The 23,157-nt window shown below is 37.6% G+C and overlaps 1 protein-coding gene across 2 annotated transcripts in view; it reads right to left on the bottom strand.

The window, feature by feature from the left end:
- Nucleotides 1-23,157, bottom strand: part of tango6 (transport and golgi organization 6 homolog (Drosophila)) — a 34,936-nt gene that overhangs the window by 5,720 nt on the left and 6,059 nt on the right. For both annotated transcript variants that reach the window (XM_023294414.3, XM_055006424.1), the window contains exons 4-17: nt 22,682-22,844; nt 20,712-20,818; nt 19,602-19,764; nt 18,158-18,225; nt 17,410-17,522; nt 16,841-17,017; nt 16,641-16,767; nt 13,895-14,101; nt 12,628-12,771; nt 10,224-10,643; nt 8,262-8,319; nt 6,836-6,994; nt 3,141-3,292; nt 500-613 (exon numbers count right to left, since the gene is read on the bottom strand). In XM_023294414.3, the coding sequence (XP_023150182.2) occupies nt 500-613; nt 3,141-3,292; nt 6,836-6,994; nt 8,262-8,319; nt 10,224-10,643; nt 12,628-12,771; nt 13,895-14,101; nt 16,641-16,767; nt 16,841-17,017; nt 17,410-17,522; nt 18,158-18,225; nt 19,602-19,764; nt 20,712-20,818; nt 22,682-22,844 (2,172 nt within the window). The remainder of the gene's footprint in view (nt 1-499; nt 614-3,140; nt 3,293-6,835; nt 6,995-8,261; nt 8,320-10,223; nt 10,644-12,627; nt 12,772-13,894; nt 14,102-16,640; nt 16,768-16,840; nt 17,018-17,409; nt 17,523-18,157; nt 18,226-19,601; nt 19,765-20,711; nt 20,819-22,681; nt 22,845-23,157) is intronic.

The following is a 23,157-nucleotide window of genomic DNA, read 5'->3' as shown; positions in this document are numbered from 1 at the left end:
GAAAAGGTTCCATCAGGCTAGAATGAAGGTTCTAGACTGGTCTCCGAAAAGTTTGAAGAAACAAGTCTGTGTCAGAAAGACAACAAAGTTTGTTGAACTGCACCAATTCTGTCAAGAAGTCAAAGATAAACCAGAAACTCGTAGATGGAAACCAAAAGTACCTAATTGAGAAGATAATTACTAAAATAGTTTCTAAAGCATTTACAGAAACTGAATCTAATGCTCCACAACCAATCCAAGACTTTTAAGACATGTAGATACCCCAGTTTTGTGCCTTGCCTTTGTAGGCTGGCATATCTACCATCAAGCATGGTGGTGGCAGTATCATAGACGGTGAACAAAAGCGCCTAACTGAAGTGTAGATGTAGCCAAACATTCTACGACGCAGCAGATTTTGTCATATTTCCAGAAGACCTATAATAAATCTATAAACGAACCAAAATGCAGGATGTAAAGTGGATGTTGTTCTGTTGTGTTTGGGTTCAGTGTGAGTCTGTACCTGGGTGGTTTTGTCGCTGAGGCCTCGTAGTAGCTGAGCGATGACATGGACGGCGGCTCTCCTCACCTCTGCTTCTTTTTCTGTCTTTATCAGAGCCGTCAGACAGGAACTCAACTGCACAAAAAAAAAAAAAAAACACAGATTGAGATTTACAGCGATTCAAGACAGCAAAATGGCAAAAACACAGCTAGTCAGCTTTCCAGTAACAAGGAAACAGAAGCCTGGCAGCATAAAAACAACACTTTTAAAGGCAAATAGCGCTTCATCACAGTTTGCTACAGAGCTGCTAATGGACTGAGTGTGTTTAACGGGACACACGTTAGTCAGACCTCCACTGCTGAGCTCAGAGCCAGAACTGAAGCGGATCGATGGACGTGATTGGTCGGACTCGGCGAACACGCCAACACAGCCGGTCAGTGTGGTAGAGTGCAGGTTGATGAATAAGCATCCTGTTCCTGCGGCTCACAGTGGCGCTCATTCATGCTGCAGCCGAACACAAAGTCTCACACAGCAGCAGCTTCGGTCGAGCCGCTGACCGCTGCAGCAGCTCAAACCCAACATGCGTGACCGAGAAAAGGCGTTTTTACCGACTCAGATCAAAGTCAGCCAGTTTCAACGGCCCACACATTTAACACGTCTGGAAGTGGCTCCTCCACCACCCTGAATGTCCAATCATACCTGCTTTAGTGGCTTGATTAAAACGTCTGTTAGTTCACCCTCAGAACTCCCAATAGTTTCTGATTGTTTTCTGCCCTTGTTACATTTTTATCTGCAAAATAAAGTCCTGCAGCTCTGTACATTCACCATGCTGAATGTATCTCCCAACAACCTGCTCCTCTGTTCACTGTTTCTGAGTCATGTTGCATTTATTTCATTCATCCAGTAGCTTTGATTTTCCTGCAAAATGATCTATAATTATTAGAAAAATGTCCAACGTAGCATAAATTTGTCCAAACTGCCTCAAAGCTTGACCAAATTACCAAATTGACTTAAGAATTGTCCAAAATAACTTGAAAAATAGAAAAAAATACCTGAAACAAGTCCAAAATTACTCAAAATTTATTCAAAATGGCTTTTTTTTTCCAATCATTTTGGTCCTTTTTGAGTCAAACAGGAAGATGTTTCTCCATGCTGAATGTATCTTCAACAACTTGCTCCTCTGTTCACTGTTTCTGAGCCATGCTGCATTTATCTTATTGATCCAGTAGCTTTGATTTTCCTCTCAGGCTAAAATTTTACAAAATAACTTCAAATGTGACCAAAATAACATAAAACTAGTCCAAAAATCACTCAAAAATGAACCGAAAACTGTCCAAAATTACATGAAACTTGTTTAAAATGATTTAAAATGTATTTAAAATGACAGTTTTTGAGCCATTATGGACAATTAGAGTAATTTTGGACAAGAGTTTTATCATTTTAGACATTTTTTAGCCCAGTTTTGAGTCTCTGCTCATCATCAGTAGAAAGATGTTTCTCCATGCTGAATGTATCGTCCACCAACTTGCTCCTCTGTTCACTGTTTCTGAACCATGCTGCATTTATTTTATATGTTTGATTTTCTGAGCAGCACAGGTTTTGAAAGTTTTTTTACAGGATCTGGTGCAAATGCTTTTTGTGGAGATATTTTTTTATGCAGATGAAAGTGATTTTGCTAAAATATCACAATTTCAGGCTGCAATTTTGTTCAAACACCAACAGAACTGTGCTTCACACACGACTCACCATAAAGTTGAGAATAGATAATGTTTTTACAGTTTTGGCTGACAAATGCTGTCATTTAGGTGATTTTTTTTTTTTTTTAAATAAAACAAAGTTCTTGTGAACGATCGGCAGGTTTTGTGGTTCAGAGGGTTAATTAAAATGTTTTTAATTCATTCCATAGAAGGCCTAATGCATGATGATGTGTCATAAATAACATGATACAGACAAAACAGGCAGATTCCTCCACTTTTCATAACTATTCTGACAAATATTTGTACCCAAACTATCTGAACTGCTCCTCTGATGACTGATTTAGAGCAGCTATTAAAACTATAATCACATATGCAGTAAACTGGACATCTGTTCATCAAGGATTTTAACAAACAAATATTTTAACATGTATTTTCGTTGCTTCCTTGGACTTTTAGACTTCTGTAAACTCTGTGCTAAAATGTCATCTACTGGTAGTATTTGATCTAACTCACTTCAGCTTTAAAAATACTCATTTTGTAAACAATTTGATTTTCAGTATTGTTTGATCCATTTTCCTGATACCATCCTGCACCAGAAAATGTTTTAACTGTGTTTTTTTCTTTGTTGCTACACTTTTATTCTGATCTAATTTACATCCCATGAAGCTGGAAGCTGTTTACTGTGTTCAGAAGTTTGGATTTTGTCAGATCAGTTGCTAAACAGAAACAGATGGAGCTCCAGAATTATTTCATTAATAATTAAACTAACCTGGTTTTTACTTGTTCTGCTCTTTATATTTGTGCCACACTCAGATTTTATGGTAAAAACTGAGTTAAAAGCAGCTCTTTTACCTTCATAAAGAAATCTTTCCATGTCATTAACTCTCAATGATTAGGTGATTATTTATCGTGAATGCTGCCCTCTGTCAGTAAAGGAAGTTTTAATTTTAATGTTCTTGTGTCACCTCCTGAGCCAGCGGTCCCAGACTGTAGTCCATCCTCTGACAGAGTTCTCCCAGGTTGGACAGACTGCTGGCCCGGACCGTCTGATCCGGATCTCTGGTTCCCTGCAGGAAGACGCCCAGCAGAGGACGGCCGAGGTGAGGAGCCAGATCTCCTGCAGGAGGAAGAAGATATACGGGTTACTTCTCAGGATTAATATTTATCAGGCTGTGTTTGTTCTAATGAAAATCATGTTGCATTAAATACAGGAATGCAAAAACGTCTTGTAGAGGAGAGTGGGGTTAGATGATGATGACGTTTCTAGAAAAAAACAGAAGAAACTGGTTACGTGACTAGGGCTGGCCCAAATAGCAGTTTCTGTGCTCCGGATATTCAGCCCCGATTAATGACGAATATCTGAATATTTGGTTCGGTTCGTAACGTCTGAAGGATTGGGGGTACGCGAATTGACGAGTCGAATACCGATCGTGCGACATCGTCTAACGGGGGCAGGGGGGATTCAAATATGCGGATCTCAAAATAAATATTCATATACCACTGTAACGACCAAATATTCGGGTCCAGCTCTACACATGACCCAATATTTTTTAACTTTTAACTCGGAGTAAATGGTATTCTCTTGTGGATTTGTCACGAAAAAACGAGAACCTTGTGGCTTTTCTTTTTTAGATCAAGAAGCAAAGAAAGTTGAAGCCTGCAGCCCCAGTTACTGGAATAGAGAATAGTTTTAATGAAGAAAGAAGCTTTGAATCATGTTTGATGTGGTGTCTTGAAGCGAAACTTTAAGTACTGACAAGTAGAAGAACAACAAAAAGTCAAAACAATACCAAATGTAGCAAATCCAAAAGAATTATTCAAGATTTAAAGAGGAACAGAAGTTTTACAGTGTGCAGGAATGTGCAAATTATTCAACTGAGGTAATAAAAGATGAAGATATCAAACAAAAGACAAAACACTGATGCATCAAGGCAGCAGTCTGCAGCACCAGCTGGTTTTTATTTAACCTTCGTGTTGTCCTGTAGGTCAAATTGACCCGTTTTAAAGTTTGAAAATGTGGGGAAAAAAATTCACAGTGAAACTTCTGATGTCCACATTTTCAACATTTTTGGGAAATCTTTGAAAATTTTTTGGTGGAAAAAATAGAAATTCTAAAAATGTTTCTTAAGAACATTCACATAAAAATCAACCAAAATCCAGCAAATTTCACTGGATTTTGGTTGATTTTTTTCTGAATGTTCTTAAAGAAAATATTAGAAGTTTTACTGATATATATGGAATCACTTTAGATATTTTTAGGATTTTTTTTCTTTTAGAAGATTTTTACTCATTTTTTGGAAAATATTTACAAGAATTTTCTTGCCAAATTTGAGGGATTTTTTTTTAAAAATAAAGCTTTCAAAGGAAGCTTTTAAGGAATTATTGGATTTTTTTTCTGAAGGTTTTGCAATTTTTCAGAAATTTGGGGAATTTTTTTGCTGAATTTTTGGATTTTTTTCAAACAAGGAAACAATATTTTTTGGTGCCCGTAAATGAGGACAACAGGAGGGTTAAGTCTGGTTGTAAAGAAAGAAATAAATCTGTTTAATTTCAGTTTTGTTCTCGCTTCTCTGTGGCACCAAGATAATCTCACAAGCAAACAAGACGCAGCTCCGAGTCCAAAACACAACAAACCGACAGTCTGAGCTCCTGAAAGAACAACCGGGATCTTTAATTTGATCCTTTCAGATCCACGTCTCGACACAGGACCAGCGTTGTTGCTGACAGTGCAGTCGTACTTCACCACCAGCTGTGTGTGTGTGTGCGACTCTGCTTCGTCTGCAGACACACAAACAACACAGTCGACTCCAGCCGCTCCTGCCAAGCAGCAGGACCGAAGCCAGGAGAGCAGCGACCAGCTGAGCGTCTGCTGGTAGTACGACGTCAGCATCCAGGTCCAGGCGGCTCGTCCCAGATTCACCCTGTTCTCAGCTCAACAGACGGTCACGGCTCTAATTTAGCTGGAGAAAAGCAGCGTTTGAGTCAGCAGGAGCTTCGGCTTTGCGTCATGACTACACACTAACATGCAGCACAGCTGGGACGCTTCCACAGCTGCACTAACCTGCCTCTTCCTGCTGCACAGTTCTTCCTTTTTTTTAACCCTCGTGTCGTCCTGCAGGTCAAAATTGACTCGTTTTAAAGTTTGAAATTGTGGGGAAAAAAAATATTTTCACAGTGAAACTTCTGATGTCCACATTTTGAACATTTTTGGGAAATCTTTGAACATTTTTTGGTGGAAAAAAGAAATATTAAAAATGTTTCTTAAGAACATTCACAAAAAATCAACCAAAATCCAGCGAATTTCACTGGATTTTGGTAGATTTTTTGTGAATGTTCTTAAAGAAAATATTAGAAGTTTTACTGATATAATTGGACTCACTTTAGATATTTTTAGGATTTTTTTTGGAAGATTTTTACTAATTTTTGGAAAATATTTACAAGAATTTTCTTGCCAAATTTGGGGGATTTTTTAAAATAAAACTTTTAAGGGAAACTTTTCAGGAATTATTGGAATTTTCTTCCTGAAGGTTTTGCAAATTTTCAGAAATTTGGGTATTTTTTTGCTGATTTTTGTCAGACGAGGAAACAATATTTTTTGGTGCCCGTGAATGAGGACAACAGGAGGGTTAACTGCACACATTAGCAGCTACCGGGAGCGAAGCAGCGCCGAGCCAAACATTCATTTACTGAACATTTACTCAACCAGACGAGTCAATTAAGAGAAGCTCGGCATTTACAGCCTGGCACAACGTCGGAGGCTTGCAGACAAACACAGCGGCTCTCTGGGTGTCTGTGCAGCGAAGCGAAGCTCCGTCCAACATCTCGGCGAGGATATAAAACCCCCGATTGTCCCAGAGGAGTGGTACGATGGCAATCTGGCACATTAGAGCAGAGCGGGGGGGATAAAAGCAGAACAGGTTCTGATTCACAGAAAGCCTTCTGATGGAAAACAAGAAGACTCTGTGGCTTTGTGCCGCTAGCTGCAAACATACTTGTGAACACGTTCGGACACAAACACCAACAGTTTACGATCCCTAAGTCAGTCAGAGTTCATGAGCTGCTCTTTAAAAACCCACTTCTACTTCAAATAAATCTGCAGCTGCACATTCAGCTCACTTTTCATGGAACATATCCTAAACTAGGGATTGACTGATATGGGCCTTTTAAATATTCCTTCATTCATTTATTTATTTCCATATTTCTTTATTTATTTCTCTATTTTGTATTTATTTATTTCAATATTTCTTAACATATGTCATATATTTATTTATATATTTACTGTTTATTTCCATATTTCTGTATTTATTTCTGCATTTATTTATTTCTGTATTTATTTACGTATTTCTGTATTTATCTGTTTATGTATTTGTTTATGTATTTAGTATTTATTAATTTATGTATTTATTTCCATATCTATTTATTTCTGTTTATGTTTTCTGTATTTCTATATTTATTTCTGTATTTATTTCTGTATTTCTGCATTTATTTATTTATGTTTTTCTGTATTTTTGTATTTATCTATTTCCAAATTAATTTATTTCCATACTTCTGTATTTATTTACAAATTTATTTATTTACAAATTTATTTATTTTCGTATTAATTTATTCATTTACTTCTCTTATTTATTTTCTCAGGTAATAACAGAAACATGCTGCTCACCCATGGCCCGGCTCGCCCTCATCAGAACCTCCCCCAGCTTCAGCCGGGTCTCCAGGCAGCGCTGCCGGTCGGATGAAGGCAGCGAGGGTCCAGCCTGGAAGTCTTTGAGGAGCCTCTCCAGGATCCTGTCAGGATAAGAATCAGCCAGAGCAGCCAGACCTGCAGAGTCCACACTCTGTTAGCATTAGCATCACTCCATCTGCCACCGATATCATCTCACCAGTGTTAGCGCTAGCATTAGCATCACTCCATCCCAAGTCATCAGATTTTTCGAAGATTGCTCGATCGCCTCTGAATTGCTTCAAACTTTTATAGCAGAAAATATGAATATTCATGAAGATATTTGTTCAATTTTTGCAGTTAACACACCTTTGAAATCTGTCTGCAGGTTTTGGGATTCAGTGGATTAAAAAATTATGCAAATTTGCAAAAAAAAAGTGGGTCAAGGGGAAATTTTTTAAAGATTTTACTTATTTGATATATGAAGCTAAAATTTAAGAAACATGTTTATAAATATTCCTATTTTATGTGAGAGAAGTTTCAGGCAAAACGGAGACAGTCGAGGAGAACTGCTTCTAAAAATCTGATGATTTGACATGAAATTATACTAATGCTAACACTGCTAAAAGTGGGTTAATGGAGCAATTTTCAAAAAATTTTATCTCAGAAAGTATTTGATATATAAAGCTAAAATTTAACATATATGTTTATAAGTATTTATATTTTATACGAGAGAAGTTTCAGTTTTCTAAAAATCTGATGTTGAAATGAAATGATGCTAATGCTAGCACTGATTAGACAGATAATATTGGTGGCAGATGGACAAAAAAGGGCTAAAAGTGGGTCGACAATTGATTTTTGAAAATTTTTATCTCAAAGTATTTGATATATGAAGCTAAAATTGAACAAATATGTTTATAAATATTCAAATTTTATGCAAGAGAATTTTCAGACAAAACGGAGACAGTTGAGAATTTTATTATGATTTAAGATGAAATGATGCTGATGCTAATGCTAACACTGCTAAACGAGGGTCATGGGGCAATTTTTAAAAAGATTTTATCTTGGAAAGTATTTGTTATATGAAGCTAAAATTGAAGAAATTTGTTAATAAATATTCATATATTATGCGATAGAAGTTTGAGGCAAAACGGAGACAATCGAGCAGAAATTTTTACTAAAAATCTGATGATTTGAGATGGAATTATGCTAATGCTAACATTGCTAAAAGTGGGTCAAGAGGCAATTTTTGGAAAGATTTTATCTCATAAAGTATTTGATATTTCAACTAAAAATGTCACAGACACCATTTTGAACATCTATAGTTTATGATTAAAAGGTTTCAGGCAAATGAAAGACAGTCAAGCAGAAGGAATGTGATGATTTAAGATGGCAAAACTTGTCAAAATGTGCATTTTTATTTTACCTTGGATGGCTGACAGGTAGACGAATGAGTCTTCATGCTCCAGATTTTCCAGGAAGAGCTGCAGAAAAGACACAAAAATCTGCAGAATTAATCACAGAAACCGTCAGTACTAGCAGAGGATCAATACTGGAGCACATTAAAGATCTGAGGGAATAATCAGGACCAAGAGCTGACAGGTGGAGAAAATTCAACCAAATCCAAGAAAAGAAATCAATACTGGGCGTTTCTGGGGTAACAGCAGGAGTCTGAAGAGGAGCTCCGGATTACAGAGAATACGAGATGAGTTCGTTCACTTCTGATCACTTTAACAAGCCCCAGGAGAGCAGCAGCGCCCTCTTCAGCCCCCTGAGGACCAGGTTCAACTGCCTCATTTATTATAAATGTCCCAGGAGGCGCCGACAAACACAGAAAACAAGAAGAACTCTGCAGGAAGGTTTTCATATTGTGGTCCAAAACTTCTCCTCAGAGCTTCACTGACACAAACTTCAACCACAAAAAGAAAAAGTACAATAGAAGATGGAAAACATCCCACTTGTGGATCCATAACTACTCAAGACGTAAAATCCACAAAAATAAAGGGTCTATAATGCATCAGCTCAAATAAAAGGAATGTAAAAATCTTGAATTTATGAAGGAAAAATAAATATAACTGTCTAGATACGTACTTTTTAATTCAAAATCAGATAAATACAATTAAATCCAACATTTTTCATACAAGATATTCACATTTTTTGAGATATTGATAAATTCGAACAATTTCTATGGGGGTGAGAAAATTAGGTTTCTTTAGGTTCTTGAAGATGTTTCTTCAAGATGTTTCTTTAAGAAGCCGCTTGGATTAGAGGTGAGAAAATAAGGTTCTTTTAGGTTCTTAAAGAGGTTCTTGAAGATGTTTCTTCAATACGTTTCTTTAAGAAGCCGCTTGGATCAGAGGTGAGAAAATAAGGTTCTTTTAGGTTCTTAAAGAGGTTTCTTGAAGACGTTTCTTGAAGAAGCCGCTTGGATCAGAGATGAGAAAATAAGGTTCTTTTAGGTTCTTAAAGATGTTTCTTGAAGACGTTTCTTTAAGAAGCCGCTTGGATCAGAGGTGAGAAAATAAGGTTCTTTTAGGTTCTTAAAGAGGTTTCTTGAAGACGTTTCTTGAAGAAGCCGCTTGGATCAGAGATGAGAAAATAAGGTTCTTTTAGGTTCTTAAAGAGGTTTCTTGAAGACGTTTCTTGAAGAAGCCGCTTGGATTAGAGGTGAGAAAATAAGGTTCTTTTAGGTTTTTAAAGAGGGTTCTTGAAGACGTTTCTTGAAGAAGCCGCTTGGATTAGAGGTGAGAAAATAAGGTTCTTTGAGGTTCTTGAAGACGTTTCTTGAAGAAGCCGCTTGGATTAAAGGTGAGAAAATAAGGTTCTTTTAGGTTCTTGAAGATGTTTCTTGAAGAAGCCGCTTGGATCAGAGGCGAGAAAATAAGGTTCTTTTAGTTTCTTGAAAATGTTTCTTGAAGAAGCCGCTTGGATCAGAGGTGAGAAAATAAGGTTCTTTTAGGTTCTTGAAGATGTTTCTTGAAGACGTTTCTTGAAGAAATTTTTTTCAAGAAGCTGCTTGGATTAGAGGTGAGAAAGTAAGGTTCTTCCAGGTTCTTGAAGACATTTCCCGAACAAGCTGCTTGGATAACAGATTAGAAAATGAGGTTCTTTAAGGTTCTTGAAGATGTTTCAGTTCAGAAGAAGTCTCTTCAATAAGTAAGAAAATTAGGTTCTGGTGGTACAAAAGTTCACTATGAATTCAAATTTGGAATGTGTATAAATAACTTTGGGGCTTAACTATACGTAATACTGTAATCTAAAGATGTTTATGTACCGAGGTTCTAATTTACGTTGAATTTCTCATTTTTTCATCTTCTCAAGAAGGTTCCATGTGAAAAATAGTACTAAAAAATACTAAAAGGTGAAGCTTCAGAACTGAGCAACTTACCATGAGGACTTTCTCCTGGTTCTGGACGGCCTCCGGGTCTCTGTGGTGCACCTTCTGGTTCAGGACCCTCAGGGCGAACGCTCTGGTCGGCACATCCGGGTCACATGCCTCCAGCAGCCAATCAGAGAGGGGCTTGTTAGGAGGGTCACTGGTGGAACCTCTTGTAGATCCTGCAGAGGATGCTGGGAGTTTGCTGACAGGAGTCTTTGCTCCATTGATGTGGTTTGCTGTTGATTCGGGGTTTCTGGAGGATGAACCAGCGGCGGTGTTGAGGTTTTCAGGCCGGTAGGCGCCGTGAGTCGCGATGACGCCTCTGAGGTTGGACGCCAACTCCTGGATGAAGACGTCCGGATGCTGCTGAGACAAAGTCTGCAGAGCAGGAAGCAGCTTCGACATGGATGAGTAGTCGTCTGCACTGACCTGAGAGCAGACAGACGATGGGTTCAGTGAGTTTATATCCTGATATTTAAAGTTCTCAAAGTCTTCAGCTGAATCTGAATGCCTTGTTTATCATGAAAACCGGCATCAGATGGTTTGCACAGGCTCAATAACAGCAGTCTGTGAAACATCTTTCTCCAGATGATGAGCAGAGTAGAGAGAAAAAGTCTGGAGGCTGGAAACATGGAAATAGTATCGATAAAATGTGGATACAAAACCACCACAAAGAGACACAAAATGACATAAATAAGATGGAAAATGACATAAAAGGAAGACAAAATGACAAAAACATTAGACAGAAAAAAACTAGACAAAAAATGACAGAAACACGACACAAAACAACAAAAAACGAGAACTAGAACAACACAAACGCAACAAAATGACAAGAAAAAAACAAAACTGAGACGGCAAGAGAGACTGAGAGGAAAGTCAAAGCTACTTGAATAAAATAAATGCAGCATGGCTCAGAAACAGTGAACAGAGGAGCAAGTTGTTGGAGATACATTCAGCATGTGTGGGATTTCCATGATATTTCTAAGTTTTTATACTAACTGTTTTCATACTAACTGCTTGCTTTTATAGAATCATATTCCTAATGTTTTACACTGTCTATGAAGATGGGAAAATACTGGATAAGGGAAGTATGCAAGAGTGGAAAAGAACTAGGTGAAAAGTTATGATGGAGACTGTGTTTCAAGGTTGTGCTGGAGACTCTGTTCCACAGATTAGAACAACTGCTGAGGTTTCATCCTCCCCCACAAAGAGGCTGTGAGGTTCGGGGCATCCTGACCAGGACAACAAGATGGCTGCTCATACACAAAGGAGGGGGTCAGATGGGCACAAGACAACCAATCAGAAGAAAGACACACCCTGAATGCTTATGCACCTGTGAAACTAGATATAAGGCTGGATCAGGGGAAGAATAGTGTGTCAGACTTTGTGAACTGACAAGAACTCTGTTGTTGTCAGGGATAGAAGTTTGGACCCAGAGCTCTGTCTGCTATATTCAGTCTATTTGTAATAAACATACTGGATGAGACCTGAATACCTTCTCCTATCGCTTCATTCAACGAATGCGCTGGAGTGATCTCACACATAGTCTGTTTATGGGTAGAATGAGGATCAGCTCCAACACATGGTGAAACATCTTTCTACTGCTGATGAGCAGAGTAGAGAGAAAAAGATAGAATGTAGTGACAAAACCACCACAAAGAGACACAAAATGACAAAAATGAGACACAAAACAGCTAAAAACAAGACAAAAACTTCCAAAAACATACAAAACAACCCAAATAAGACAGGAAATCACATGAACTAGACAAAAAAAAGACACGAAAAGGCAAAAACCAAGATAAAGTGACAGAAGCGAACCACAAAACGACACAAACCAGACACAGAAGGCCAAAAAAATAAGAAAAAGACACACAAATGTGACAAAATGACAAAAGAAGATCTCAAGAGAGGCTGGGAGGAAAATCCAACCCACTGGATGAATAAAATAAATGCAGCATGGCTCAGAAACAATGAACAGAGGAGCAAGTTGTTGGAAGATACATTCAGCATGGAGAAACATCTTTCTTCAAGTTAGTAGAGTTTGTAAAAACATTAAATATCTATAATATGTGGAGCCACCATTTTGTTTTAGTGTTGGTAACACATGTGGTCAATTTTTCTAAAACAAGCAATCAAAAAGTACAATTTTGTAATAATGATTAATGGACATTTTGGAATTCTCTACTTCTAGCCATGGTTGCAGGTTTCTATAGTGCAGTGAAAATAATGAGCCCACAGTGGGGAAACATGTGACAGGAGTCTAGAGCCCAGAGGTTTAAAGATGTTTTCTTGAGGAAATGAACACTTCAAGACCTGTAGGAACTCTGATAGTATCCACATATGATGTAAAACAACAAGTAAACCTGAGCTAGAAGAAGAGGAAACAGCAACTGAATGAGGATTTGTCCAGTACCTGAGGTCCAGACAGCATGGTGGCCACCAGACCCATCCCCATGCTCAGAGTCTGGCTCTCTACCGGGTTCCCAACACGTGGCCCACTGGCCTGATCGAGGCCCACACAGGCCCTCTGGAGGAGGGTCACCATGAAGTCCACCACCTAGAGGACATAAACAGAAGACAAATGTGTCAGGGAGGAAAGTTTAGCTCTGAAAACATTCAGTCCTTATAAAGGCTAAAAGTGAGACATTATCTGGTGAAGTGAGGCCAGTTTATCAGAGACTTTTAAGGCTATTTTAGTGTTTGAGCATGACTCAGAGTGGCCTGATTCCATTTAAACAACTCCCTCAGGACCGCAGGCTGATTCTAAAATACACTGGAGAAGGAGAGGTGTGATCCTCAGAGGCCTACAGAGACGGGACGTCACAGAACATAACTTCCTGCCTCATTAAATGCACTTTTTAAACAATGCAACGTGAATTCAGGACACAGAAACTGTCACAATCAGGTCACATGTTCTACCTGCACAGGCTGCTGCAGTATTCTGTTGGTACAGAACAGAGAACACTGGTAGAGAACCTAGAAGCTCCAGTAGGAAGCACCTGGACCTCTCTTTCAGGTTCTTGAAGATGTTTTACCTCTGATTCAAGAGACTTCTTCAGAATTTAAGAAGCTGCTTGGATGAGAGGCATGAAAAGTCATGGTTCTTCTAGGTTCTTGAAGATGTTTCAGTTCTGAAGAAGTATCTTGAATAAGAGGTGAGAAAATGATGTTCTTCTAGGTTCTTGAAGACATTTCGTGAAGATGTTTCTTGAAGACATTTCTTCAGGATGTTCCATCAAAGAAACACTTGGATGAGAGGTGAGAAAATAAGGTTCTTATAGGTTCTTGAAGACATTTCAGTTCGGAACAAGCCTCTTGAAAAAGAGGTGAGAAAATGAGGTTCTTTTAGGGTCCTGAAGATGTTTGATGAAGATGTTTCTTCAAGACGTTTCTTGAGGAACCGCTTGGATGAGAGGTAAGACAATGAGGTTCTTTTAGGTTCCTGAAGACATTTCTTGAAGAAGCCCCTTGGATGAAAGATTAGAAAATTAGGTCCTTTTAGGTTCTTGAAGACATTTCACCTCTTAAAATGTCTTCAAGAACCTGAAAGAAAAGTCCAGTTGCTTCCTACTGAAGCGTCTAGGTTTACCATGACCAGGATGACTGAGCATCTACGCAGAACACTGGTAGAGAACTTTATGTTCTGCATCATGTTGGTTCCAGAGCTCCAGGTTTCTCACCTGTGAGGTTCTCCTCAGCAGCTCGGTGTGCTGTAAACTCTCCACCATCACGGCCAGAACCTGCAGCAGAACCAGCCTCTGGGCTCGTCTCTCAGCTCCACCCAACAGCTGCTGCTCCACCTCCAGCAGCGTCATGGCCGCCACATCTGGCTGCTCTTCATCCTCCTTCTCCTCATCATCAGCTGCAGCCGCCCAGCTGGTCAGTTCCTACAGGAAGAACAACGTCAGCAGTAGAACAAACACCAGAACGTGATCCACCTGAAGACCTGCTGAAGCTACTAAACATCATCAACAGGGTTCCTCCTCTGGGTTTCTGCAGAGTTATGAAGACCACCTAGTGGCATCTTATCCCAACAGAGGTCCTCACTTTAAAATGCAGCTAACTCAGAGTTCCGAAAGAGAACTGGAGGCAGAACCTTCAGCTGTCTGGAGCCTCTGATGTGGCACTTTGGGTTCAGGAGAGAAATCACTACAACGGGTTTAAAAGGGACGTTACTTTAAAACAAAAATGACACCATTTATCAGCCAGAAACTGAGAGAATCAGCAGATTTTCAACTTTCAGACGGTTCTTGAACTCACCGTGTTTGACTTCAGCCAAGTCGCTGATACTAAACTCTTTACAAGGACCAGAAAAGACACCATGATTATTTTATCTGTTTCTGCTGCTAACATTTGTCTATGGAAATTAGTGTTCATTTACTTTTACCTATTTTTTTACTGCATTTATTCTCATGTGGCACAAGTAAAGTATGCTTTATCTCATGTTATTTTATATACTTTTTTGAAATACTCAAATCTTTTATTTAGTTAAAAGTACTAATACTGCACTCCTATTAATACCAGAGTCCTGCATTGAGTCCTAAAACCCATTGACACATTTATAAGGCATGTTATTCTTACTTACAAAACAAAAATTGCAAAAAAGAGACTATTTATCAGACAGAAACTGTAAAAAGAAAAAAAAAAGAAAAAATTAGCAGCTGTTAAATTTTTACGTGGTCTTTGAAGTACTCAAGTGTGCCTTTTGTTTAGTTTTTTTGGGAAAAACTAACTAAATCTAAGATTGTAACCACTAATATTTCAGCAAAATCACATTATTCTACACATCTTATTTATAAATTCAGCAAAAATAAACCATTTACATTAAGCAGAATCTGTAAAAAAATTTTTAAAATTCTGTGCTTGTTGCTTGATCAGAGAAGCCATGATTGACTCAGCTGCGATCAACAGCCATATGACAAAAAGTGTGAGAGTTTTGAGGTTGAACTGCAGGAAGTGTACACAGAGCAGAAAGGAGACGAGGTGCAAATGTAAATAGTAAAATGTTTATAGTATGTAGAGTCACATTTCTTCTAGTTCTGGTAACATGTGGACACTTGGAGAAATACTGGACATGATGATTCCAGGTTTTTTCAAATTTTTGTATAAATAATTTAAATAATTTAAATTTTATCCCCGTTTTTCTATTCATATTTAGGCTTTATATATTTTTAGTGTGTGTTAATATTGCCTTATGTAGTTTACTTTTAATGCTGCTATACGGAGAGTGCTAAACTGATTTTCATTGCTTTTTGTAACAGGGACAATAAAGACCTCCATCCATCCATTATCTATACACCACTTAATCCTCACTAGGGTCATGGGGGGGCTGGAGTCTATCCCAGCTGACTCAGGTGAAGGCAGGGGACACCCTAGACAGGTCACCAGTCTGTCACAGGGCTACATACAGAGACAAACAATCACTCTCACATTCACACCTACGGGCAATTTAGAATAATCAATTAACCTCAGCATATTGGACTGTGGGAGGAAGCCGGAGTACCTGGAGAAAACCCACGCATGCACAGGGAGAACATGCAAACTCCATGCAGAAAGATCCCGGGAAAGCCGGGACGTGAACCAGGGATCTTCTAGCTGCAAGGCGAAAGTGCTAACCACTACACCACTGTACAGCCCACAATAAAGACCTATTCTATTTTATTATATTTTCAGATTTATGACATTCTAACTGTGTCATTCTGCACAGAAGACATTTCTAAATTCTCTCCTCTTCTTCTTCGGGGTTTTTCTGTTTCCATAGACGTTCAGGACTTTAGATTGCAGTGAAAAATGCACCAACAGTGGAAAAAACTATATGTAAAAGGAGCAAAAAAACAACCAGAACCTGCTGCTGAGTTCAGACGGTTAAAGCAAAAGCACTGAGGTATAATTAGTAAAACGTACCGTGGTATTTAAAGTGCAGGAAAAACTAAATACAGTTCAGTATATTACATAATTAGATTATTTGTACTTGTTTTGCATTAATATAAAAGCAGGGTTTTACCCTGTAGTAACTTTAACCGTCTGAAACTCATCCAGTCACCTTCTCTACTTTCAAGATAAGGCTTCAAACTTTTTTTTCCCATAAATCCCGATGACCCTGAACATCCCTTAGTCACGCTGCTACAGGCCCAGACGGCTGGGTGACCTCCCATGATGCACTGCTCTCCTCTCCTTCACTTTAAACACACCTACACACCACCTCTGCATGCCATTAACTCTGAGCTGCTGTTTCTGTCCTTTCTGTCCTCTTCCTCTCTCTGCAGGAGATTCATTTTCCTGATGTGACGGTGCAGTTTGTGTGTTTAATTGGAGGCTCATTAACTGATTTAATTCATGGATAATTGTGGGTAAAGGGTCAGTTGTGGTTGCTGAGCTGTGCAGGAAGTGGAAGTTTTGATCACATAAAAACTTCTGTGTTTTTACCTGCAGCAGCTCCAGGAAGAAGTCTCCCGGCAGGTCGGAGTCTTTGAGCTCAGACAGAATCTGCATCAGACACTCGAGTCTCCACTGTTCCCCCGACAGCTTCTCGTACAGCTCATCGTCCTCGTCGCTGGAGAGGACAGTTATTTATAGTCATATTTACAGTTATTAAAGACGGATATGTGAGCTGAGAGCTTAATCACCTGCTGCTTCCTCTGCAGACCAGTCTGGCTCCTCCATCGCTGCCCGGCGTGAAGAGAAAACCCGCCGCCACCTCGTTTCTGCGTCCCTGCAGGCCTGAAAGCTGCCTGATCATCGACAAACCTGCAGACGACTCAGCGTGGCTCAGATACCACACTAAGATCTCCTGACAGGGGGCGCTGTGGAGCAAACGGGGAATTATCAGACTGGGATTTACCCTCTAAACCAGGGGGATCGAATTCAGTTTAGTTTAAAAAACAACAAAAACAAGACAAAATATTACAAAGAGGAGACACAAAACAACAAAAGAATAATGAATAATCTAGTATTTTACTTTATGATCCAAACAACTTGTCATGGTCTAGAAATTACTTTATAGTTTTACTAATTCACAATCTGCAGTTAATGTCTTCTCTGGAATTTTAACACTTTTCAAAGTCGGGCCGGATTGGAACCTCTGAAGGGCCGGTTTTGGCCCACGGGCCGCATGTTGGACACCCATGCACTGCACTGCTACATTTGTCACAGAAAACTAATGAAACTGGCCCACAAACGTGACTATAAATCTTACCGTAGGTGGGAGACGTTCTTCTTGGTGAAGCAGAACAGCGTGAAGACGACAGGAAGAACTTCCTCCAGAGCTTCCAGGAGAGAAACTGACGGACTGTTTCCAACCACCCAGACCTGATGACACCAGGAGACACAAAAAAACTGTGTTAGCAGCAAGATGAGGGTTAAAAAGTAGGAAAAACACTGTTTGTTATCATATCTGCATAAATGTAACCTTTACACGCCTCTGTTAGATCAATTTAATCAGATCTGTGACGTTTTATTCATCTAAAGTCACAAATATTTCTTGTTTTCTGTCCTGCAGCAGGTTCTAGAGCTACCTGCAGAAATCTAGCTATTGGCTGCAGGTGTGGCCTCTACAGCCAATCAGAACGTCACCTACTGGATGATGCAGATAAATGTACGCTGCATCTTTGTGCTGAGTCAGTAACAGCTGCAGCTGGAGATGTCAGAGTGGGAGAAGGATTCACATGCACAAAAACTGCTTCATAGTACACTATAGGAATAAAGGAATGACAAGAAAAATCTAAAAACGCACTGAAGGAAAGAAGGAACCACAAACAGCAGCTTTAGAACAGACTAATAGGAATAAAGAACCACTAAGGCAGCTAAATAACACACTGGAGGAACTGCAAAAAGCAGCTGTAAGACACACTGAATGAATAAAGAACCACTAAAGCAGCTTTACAACCAACTGAAGGAACCTCCAGAATCAGAACTTGGGTTCTTTAAAGTTCCTCCATCTTCACCTTGTAGACGTCCTCCACACATCGAGTCAGTTCTGATTCTTCTACAGCAACCTGAGAATCCTCCTGGTCTGAAAACACAGAAAAGACCTTCAATCATCCACCTAGTGTCACTGTGACAAGATGATGACGGCTATAAACCCATAAACAAACACACGTCTTCAAACATGCAGGTGAACAGGTGGGAACACAAAAACACAACTACTACATCTTACTTTGAATTGTCTGCTTTTAATGTTTTTCCCCATTTATTAATTCTGCTTCCTGAAACACAAATTTTAAAGCATTTTTTAATTCCGGCTTATAATTAAACATTGATTAAATATTATTTTTGATCAGATATTTATTAGATAATATTTTATTTACTGTTATATTGCCTTTAATTTTTAAACTAAATCATTATTTTGGAGTTTTCTTATGTTATTAAATTGTTCTTGTTACTGATTTTACTTGACCCAGTCTTATTCTGTCTAATTTTAATTTATTCTGAATTATTATTCTACAATTGCAGCTTTATTGTTACCACTATTATTATTATTATTATTATTATTATTATTATTATTATTATTATTATTATTATTATTATTATTATTGTTATTATTAATAATTCAGCTTCAATTATACAATTAATAACAATACTACTAATAATAACCATAATACTACTAAAAATAATAATTATCATTATTATTGTATCATTAATAATAAAAAATATAATAATAATATAGTATATTATGTTATTATATTATAATTAAATATAATAGCAATTATTGTTATTATTGTATTAATAATAATAATAATATATTATATTATAATATAATTTAACATAAAAATTATTATTATTACTATTGTATCACTAATAATAATAATATTATATTATGATAATATAATTTAATATAATAATTATTATTGTTATTATTGATATTATTATTATTATATCATTAATAATAAAATAATGTTATGATATTATTTAATATAATAATTATTATTGTTATTGTTGATATTATTATTATATCATTATTGTTAATAATAATAACAATAATAATCATCATCATCATAAAAAGAAGAAGAAGAATTTTTATTAATATTATTATTGTTATAATTTTTTTTGTCTGCTTTGTCCTATTTTAAGCTCACCACACTTTGAACGGCTATAACCTCTAGCAGAGCTGTGATTTTTTTAAAGTTTAACTGAGAAATGGACTTTTCTGTTTCATCTAAATGAACATTTTTTATGTATATTTTATTTCTGTAAAGGAAATTTAACAAAGTAGCTCAGTGTGAAAACCAGCAGGAGTTGGACTCGCCAAGTGTGTAGCATTACCAAATACCCTACAGAAATCTCTTCTGTTTTCTAAAAATCACTCTGTTAAGTAATTAACAAATAAAGAAGAAACCGTACGTTTAATTTAATAGCTAACTCAGGCGTATAGATGCAGATGCTACTGACTGGAAGCGGTGGTGCAGCGCTGCAGTGCTGCCAGCAGGGGGCGGAGCAGGAACTGTTGGGCGAAGCTGCTCCTCTCCTGAACCATGGACAGCGCCGCCCTGGTGGCCACTCGCTGGAACTGCTGAGCTGTCAGCTTGTCTTTGAAGTGCAGGAGCTCCAGGATCTAAACAGCAGATTCATGTTTATTCATTTGAAGACGTAATAAAACAAACATAAACAAGTTTTGTTTGTAAATAAAGCAGCTTCTGCCATTATCGGCCCACTGAGCATGCTCAGTAACGTCCTTCTAAGCATGCAGTCATGTTGGGTGATGACAGATTATGGAATCCAATGTTGGTTTGTGATTCCAAATGTCAGTGTGTCTTGTTTGAATGAATTCCTAATAAAATAAATTGATTTAAAACTGTGGAAATATTGTTTACATATCATGAGAAACAGCCAATAAACACTGTTAACTGCTAATAAATGCTAGAAAATTCTCTTTTAATTAAACATACATAAACAATTTCAACAAAGTTTTGTGCTGGAGTTTGTGTTATTCTAAATTTTTGACACTAGGATTATAATTTCTACTGCAAATGTCTAATACAGCTGCAGATAGCAGTTACTGTTTGAATTAACTGTTTTTTTGGACTATAATGTCAGAAAATAGCGAAAAATGTGGATCAGAGTTTAACTAAACCCAAAGATATTCAGTATATCGTGACAGAAGAGGTAAAAACTGAAAATATTTACAATTAAGAAGTTGGAATGAGAGAATTTTGACTTTTTGTCCTAAATAAAATACTCAGACTGATTATCAAAATAATTAGCAGGTAAATTTAATAGTTGACAGCGAATCAATAAACCACTGCAACTCTAATGTACATAAGTTCCTAAATATCTGCTGTCAGCCTATTTGATCACTAATAATCGACTCTCAGAGATGTATTTTATGAGAGTAGAAGTAATGTAGTGTGATTAATGTCCATAAAGGAAATCAGGCCTGGTTAAGATCATGTTAAGGTTCATTTTAGTTTAGTTGAAGGCCAGAAAAAGGGTCTGGATTATTCAGGCATTGAGTATTTTAGGTGTAAATCTCCACAAAGTGTCTCTCTGTGTGCAGCTGACCTGAGGACAGATGTTTCTGAAGTAGGCGTCTGCAGATGTGGACTGCTGAGGACAGGCGACCAGGATCCGAGCCACAGCGTCACATTTCCTCCAGTCAGAGTCGCCCCCTGCAGGACGGAAACAGCGCTGCAGGTCAGAACGCATCAAATACAAGCTGCACTGCTTGATAGCTTATAAAACCCAAAACCTGCAAAAGAAACTGCAAAAACAGAGAGTTGATTTGTTTTAAGTTTTCTGACAGTGTGATGTGAAGTTCTTTCAGGAGAAACAGACAAATTTAAGTTTAAAATTGTGATGTTTTCAAAAGAAGAATGTTTTTCTACATGTTTCAATTAAAAATTCTCCAAAAATAAACAGTTTGCTCGAATCAGTTTCTGTAAAAAATATAAAAATTCTGCACTCCTCTGTGTAACTGAGAAGCAATGACTGACTCAGCTGTGACCAATAGTCAAATTACAAAAATTCTGAGAGGAAACACTGCAGGCAGTGTTTCCACCGAGAGAAACATAGTGGATGAATAAATAAATGCATCATGGCTCAGAAACAGTGAACAGAGCAGCAAGTTATTGGAAGATACATTCAGCATGGAGAAACATCTTTCTACAGATGATGAGCAGAGTATTTATAACACCCGTAGAACTCAAAATTGACCAAAATTTCAAAAAAAAAGTCTAAAATGAATTGTAAGTTGTTATTTTAAATAAATTCTGAGTCATTAATTCTGCAAGTCAAGTAATTCGGGCTATTTTTAAAGGTATTCTGTACAATTCTTGAGTTAGTTTGGGCAAATTTCGAGTCAATTTGACTTTGGAGATCTTTCAAGATATTTTAGACAGATTTTTAATTCATTTTTGGAAATTTTATATTATTTGGGGTAAGTTTCACATCCTTTTGGACAATTGTAGACTTAGAAAAACATAGTGTATCAATAAAATTGATCATGGCTCAAAAACAGTGAACAGAGGAGCAAGCTGTTGGAGATACATTCAGAACGGTGATTCATCTTTCTATAGATGATGAGCAGAGTAGAAAGGAATGCAAAGTTTGTGGAGGCATTCAAACAGTGTCATACATGAGTTCTCTCTGATTCTTCATGGTTGTTCTGTTTCCATAGAGGTGCAGGATTTTATATTGCAGTAACAAATGAACCTACAGTGACTAAAAAATGGCCAAAAAACTGTTTGGAGCTCAGAGAGTTAAGTAAGTTTCCAAATTTTGACAACATATCTGGAACCTTGATTTTAATCTGATAGGTTTAACCCTCGTGTCGTCCTGTGGGTCAAACTGACCCGTTTTATAGTTTGAAAATGTGGAGAAAAAAATGTATATTTTCACAGTGAAAACTTCTACATTTTCAACATTTTTGGGAGATTTTGGGAACATTTTTGGTGGAAAAAAAAAAGAAATGTTAAGAAAAATGTTTCTTAAGAACATTCACAAAAAAAAATCAACCAAAATCCAACGAAATTCACTGGATTTTGGTTGATTTTTTTTTGTGAATGTTCTTAAAGAAAATATTACAAGTTTTACTGATATATATGTAATCACTAGATATTTTTAGGATTTTTTTGAAAGATTTTTACTCATTTTTTGAAAATATTTACAAGAATTTTCTTGCCAAATTTGGGTGTTTTTTTTGTTTTTTTTTTATAAAACTTTTCAGGGAAACTTTTAAGGAATTACTGGAATTTTCTTCCTGAAGGTTTTGCAAATTTTCAGAATTTTGGGGAATTTTTGGATTTTTTTCAGACAAGGGAACAATATTTTTTGGAGCCCATAAATGAAGACAACAGGAGGGTTAACATGATGAATGTTTATTTAAATAAGCAAAATATCATTTTTATCTGTCATTGGTTCAGGTTTGTTAGCTTTATCAGTCAGCTCTGTTTAAAATGGGATCAAATCTTGGTTCAGATGTGTTGGGATGCATTTATTTCTTTACATGTTTGTACATTAGAGTTGAGCCTCACCTGTTCCTCCCTCCAGAACAGCTCTGACGACAGCCTGGACGCCGTTGGGCTGCATCAGACGCTCAGACAGCAGCTGACCACACAGACGCCTCAACCAGGCCGGAGCTGATCCCAGACCTGCCCTGCTGCTGCCGGATCCACCGGAGGTCACTGCTGGACCAGACTGGAGAACAGCAGAGATACAAACAGATGAAACCAGGAGCGTTTAAACTGGAGGATCTGAATGAAACCTGGTTCATGAGACACTTTTCACCAGGAAGAGATGAAGATACACAGGAGTTTACTAAGTTTAAAGCAGAAAGAAACAATAAAAACAAGTATTTATGACCAGATAGGGAAATGAGGACAACAGGCTCTTCTAAAGATACATAATGTGGTGATTTTCATGATGCCAAAAGTAAACATTAATTCACTGAGTCTGCACATCCTTCCAAAATAACTGGAATTAAATGACCTAAAATTGGTCAAAATGACTC

Source organism: Amphiprion ocellaris, chromosome 3, assembly GCF_022539595.1.
Source record: "Amphiprion ocellaris isolate individual 3 ecotype Okinawa chromosome 3, ASM2253959v1, whole genome shotgun sequence".
Classification (NCBI taxonomy): Eukaryota; Metazoa; Chordata; class Actinopteri; family Pomacentridae; genus Amphiprion; species Amphiprion ocellaris.
The sequence above is the reverse complement of the archived record's forward strand: the minus strand, read 5'-3'. Positions and strand labels throughout refer to the sequence as shown.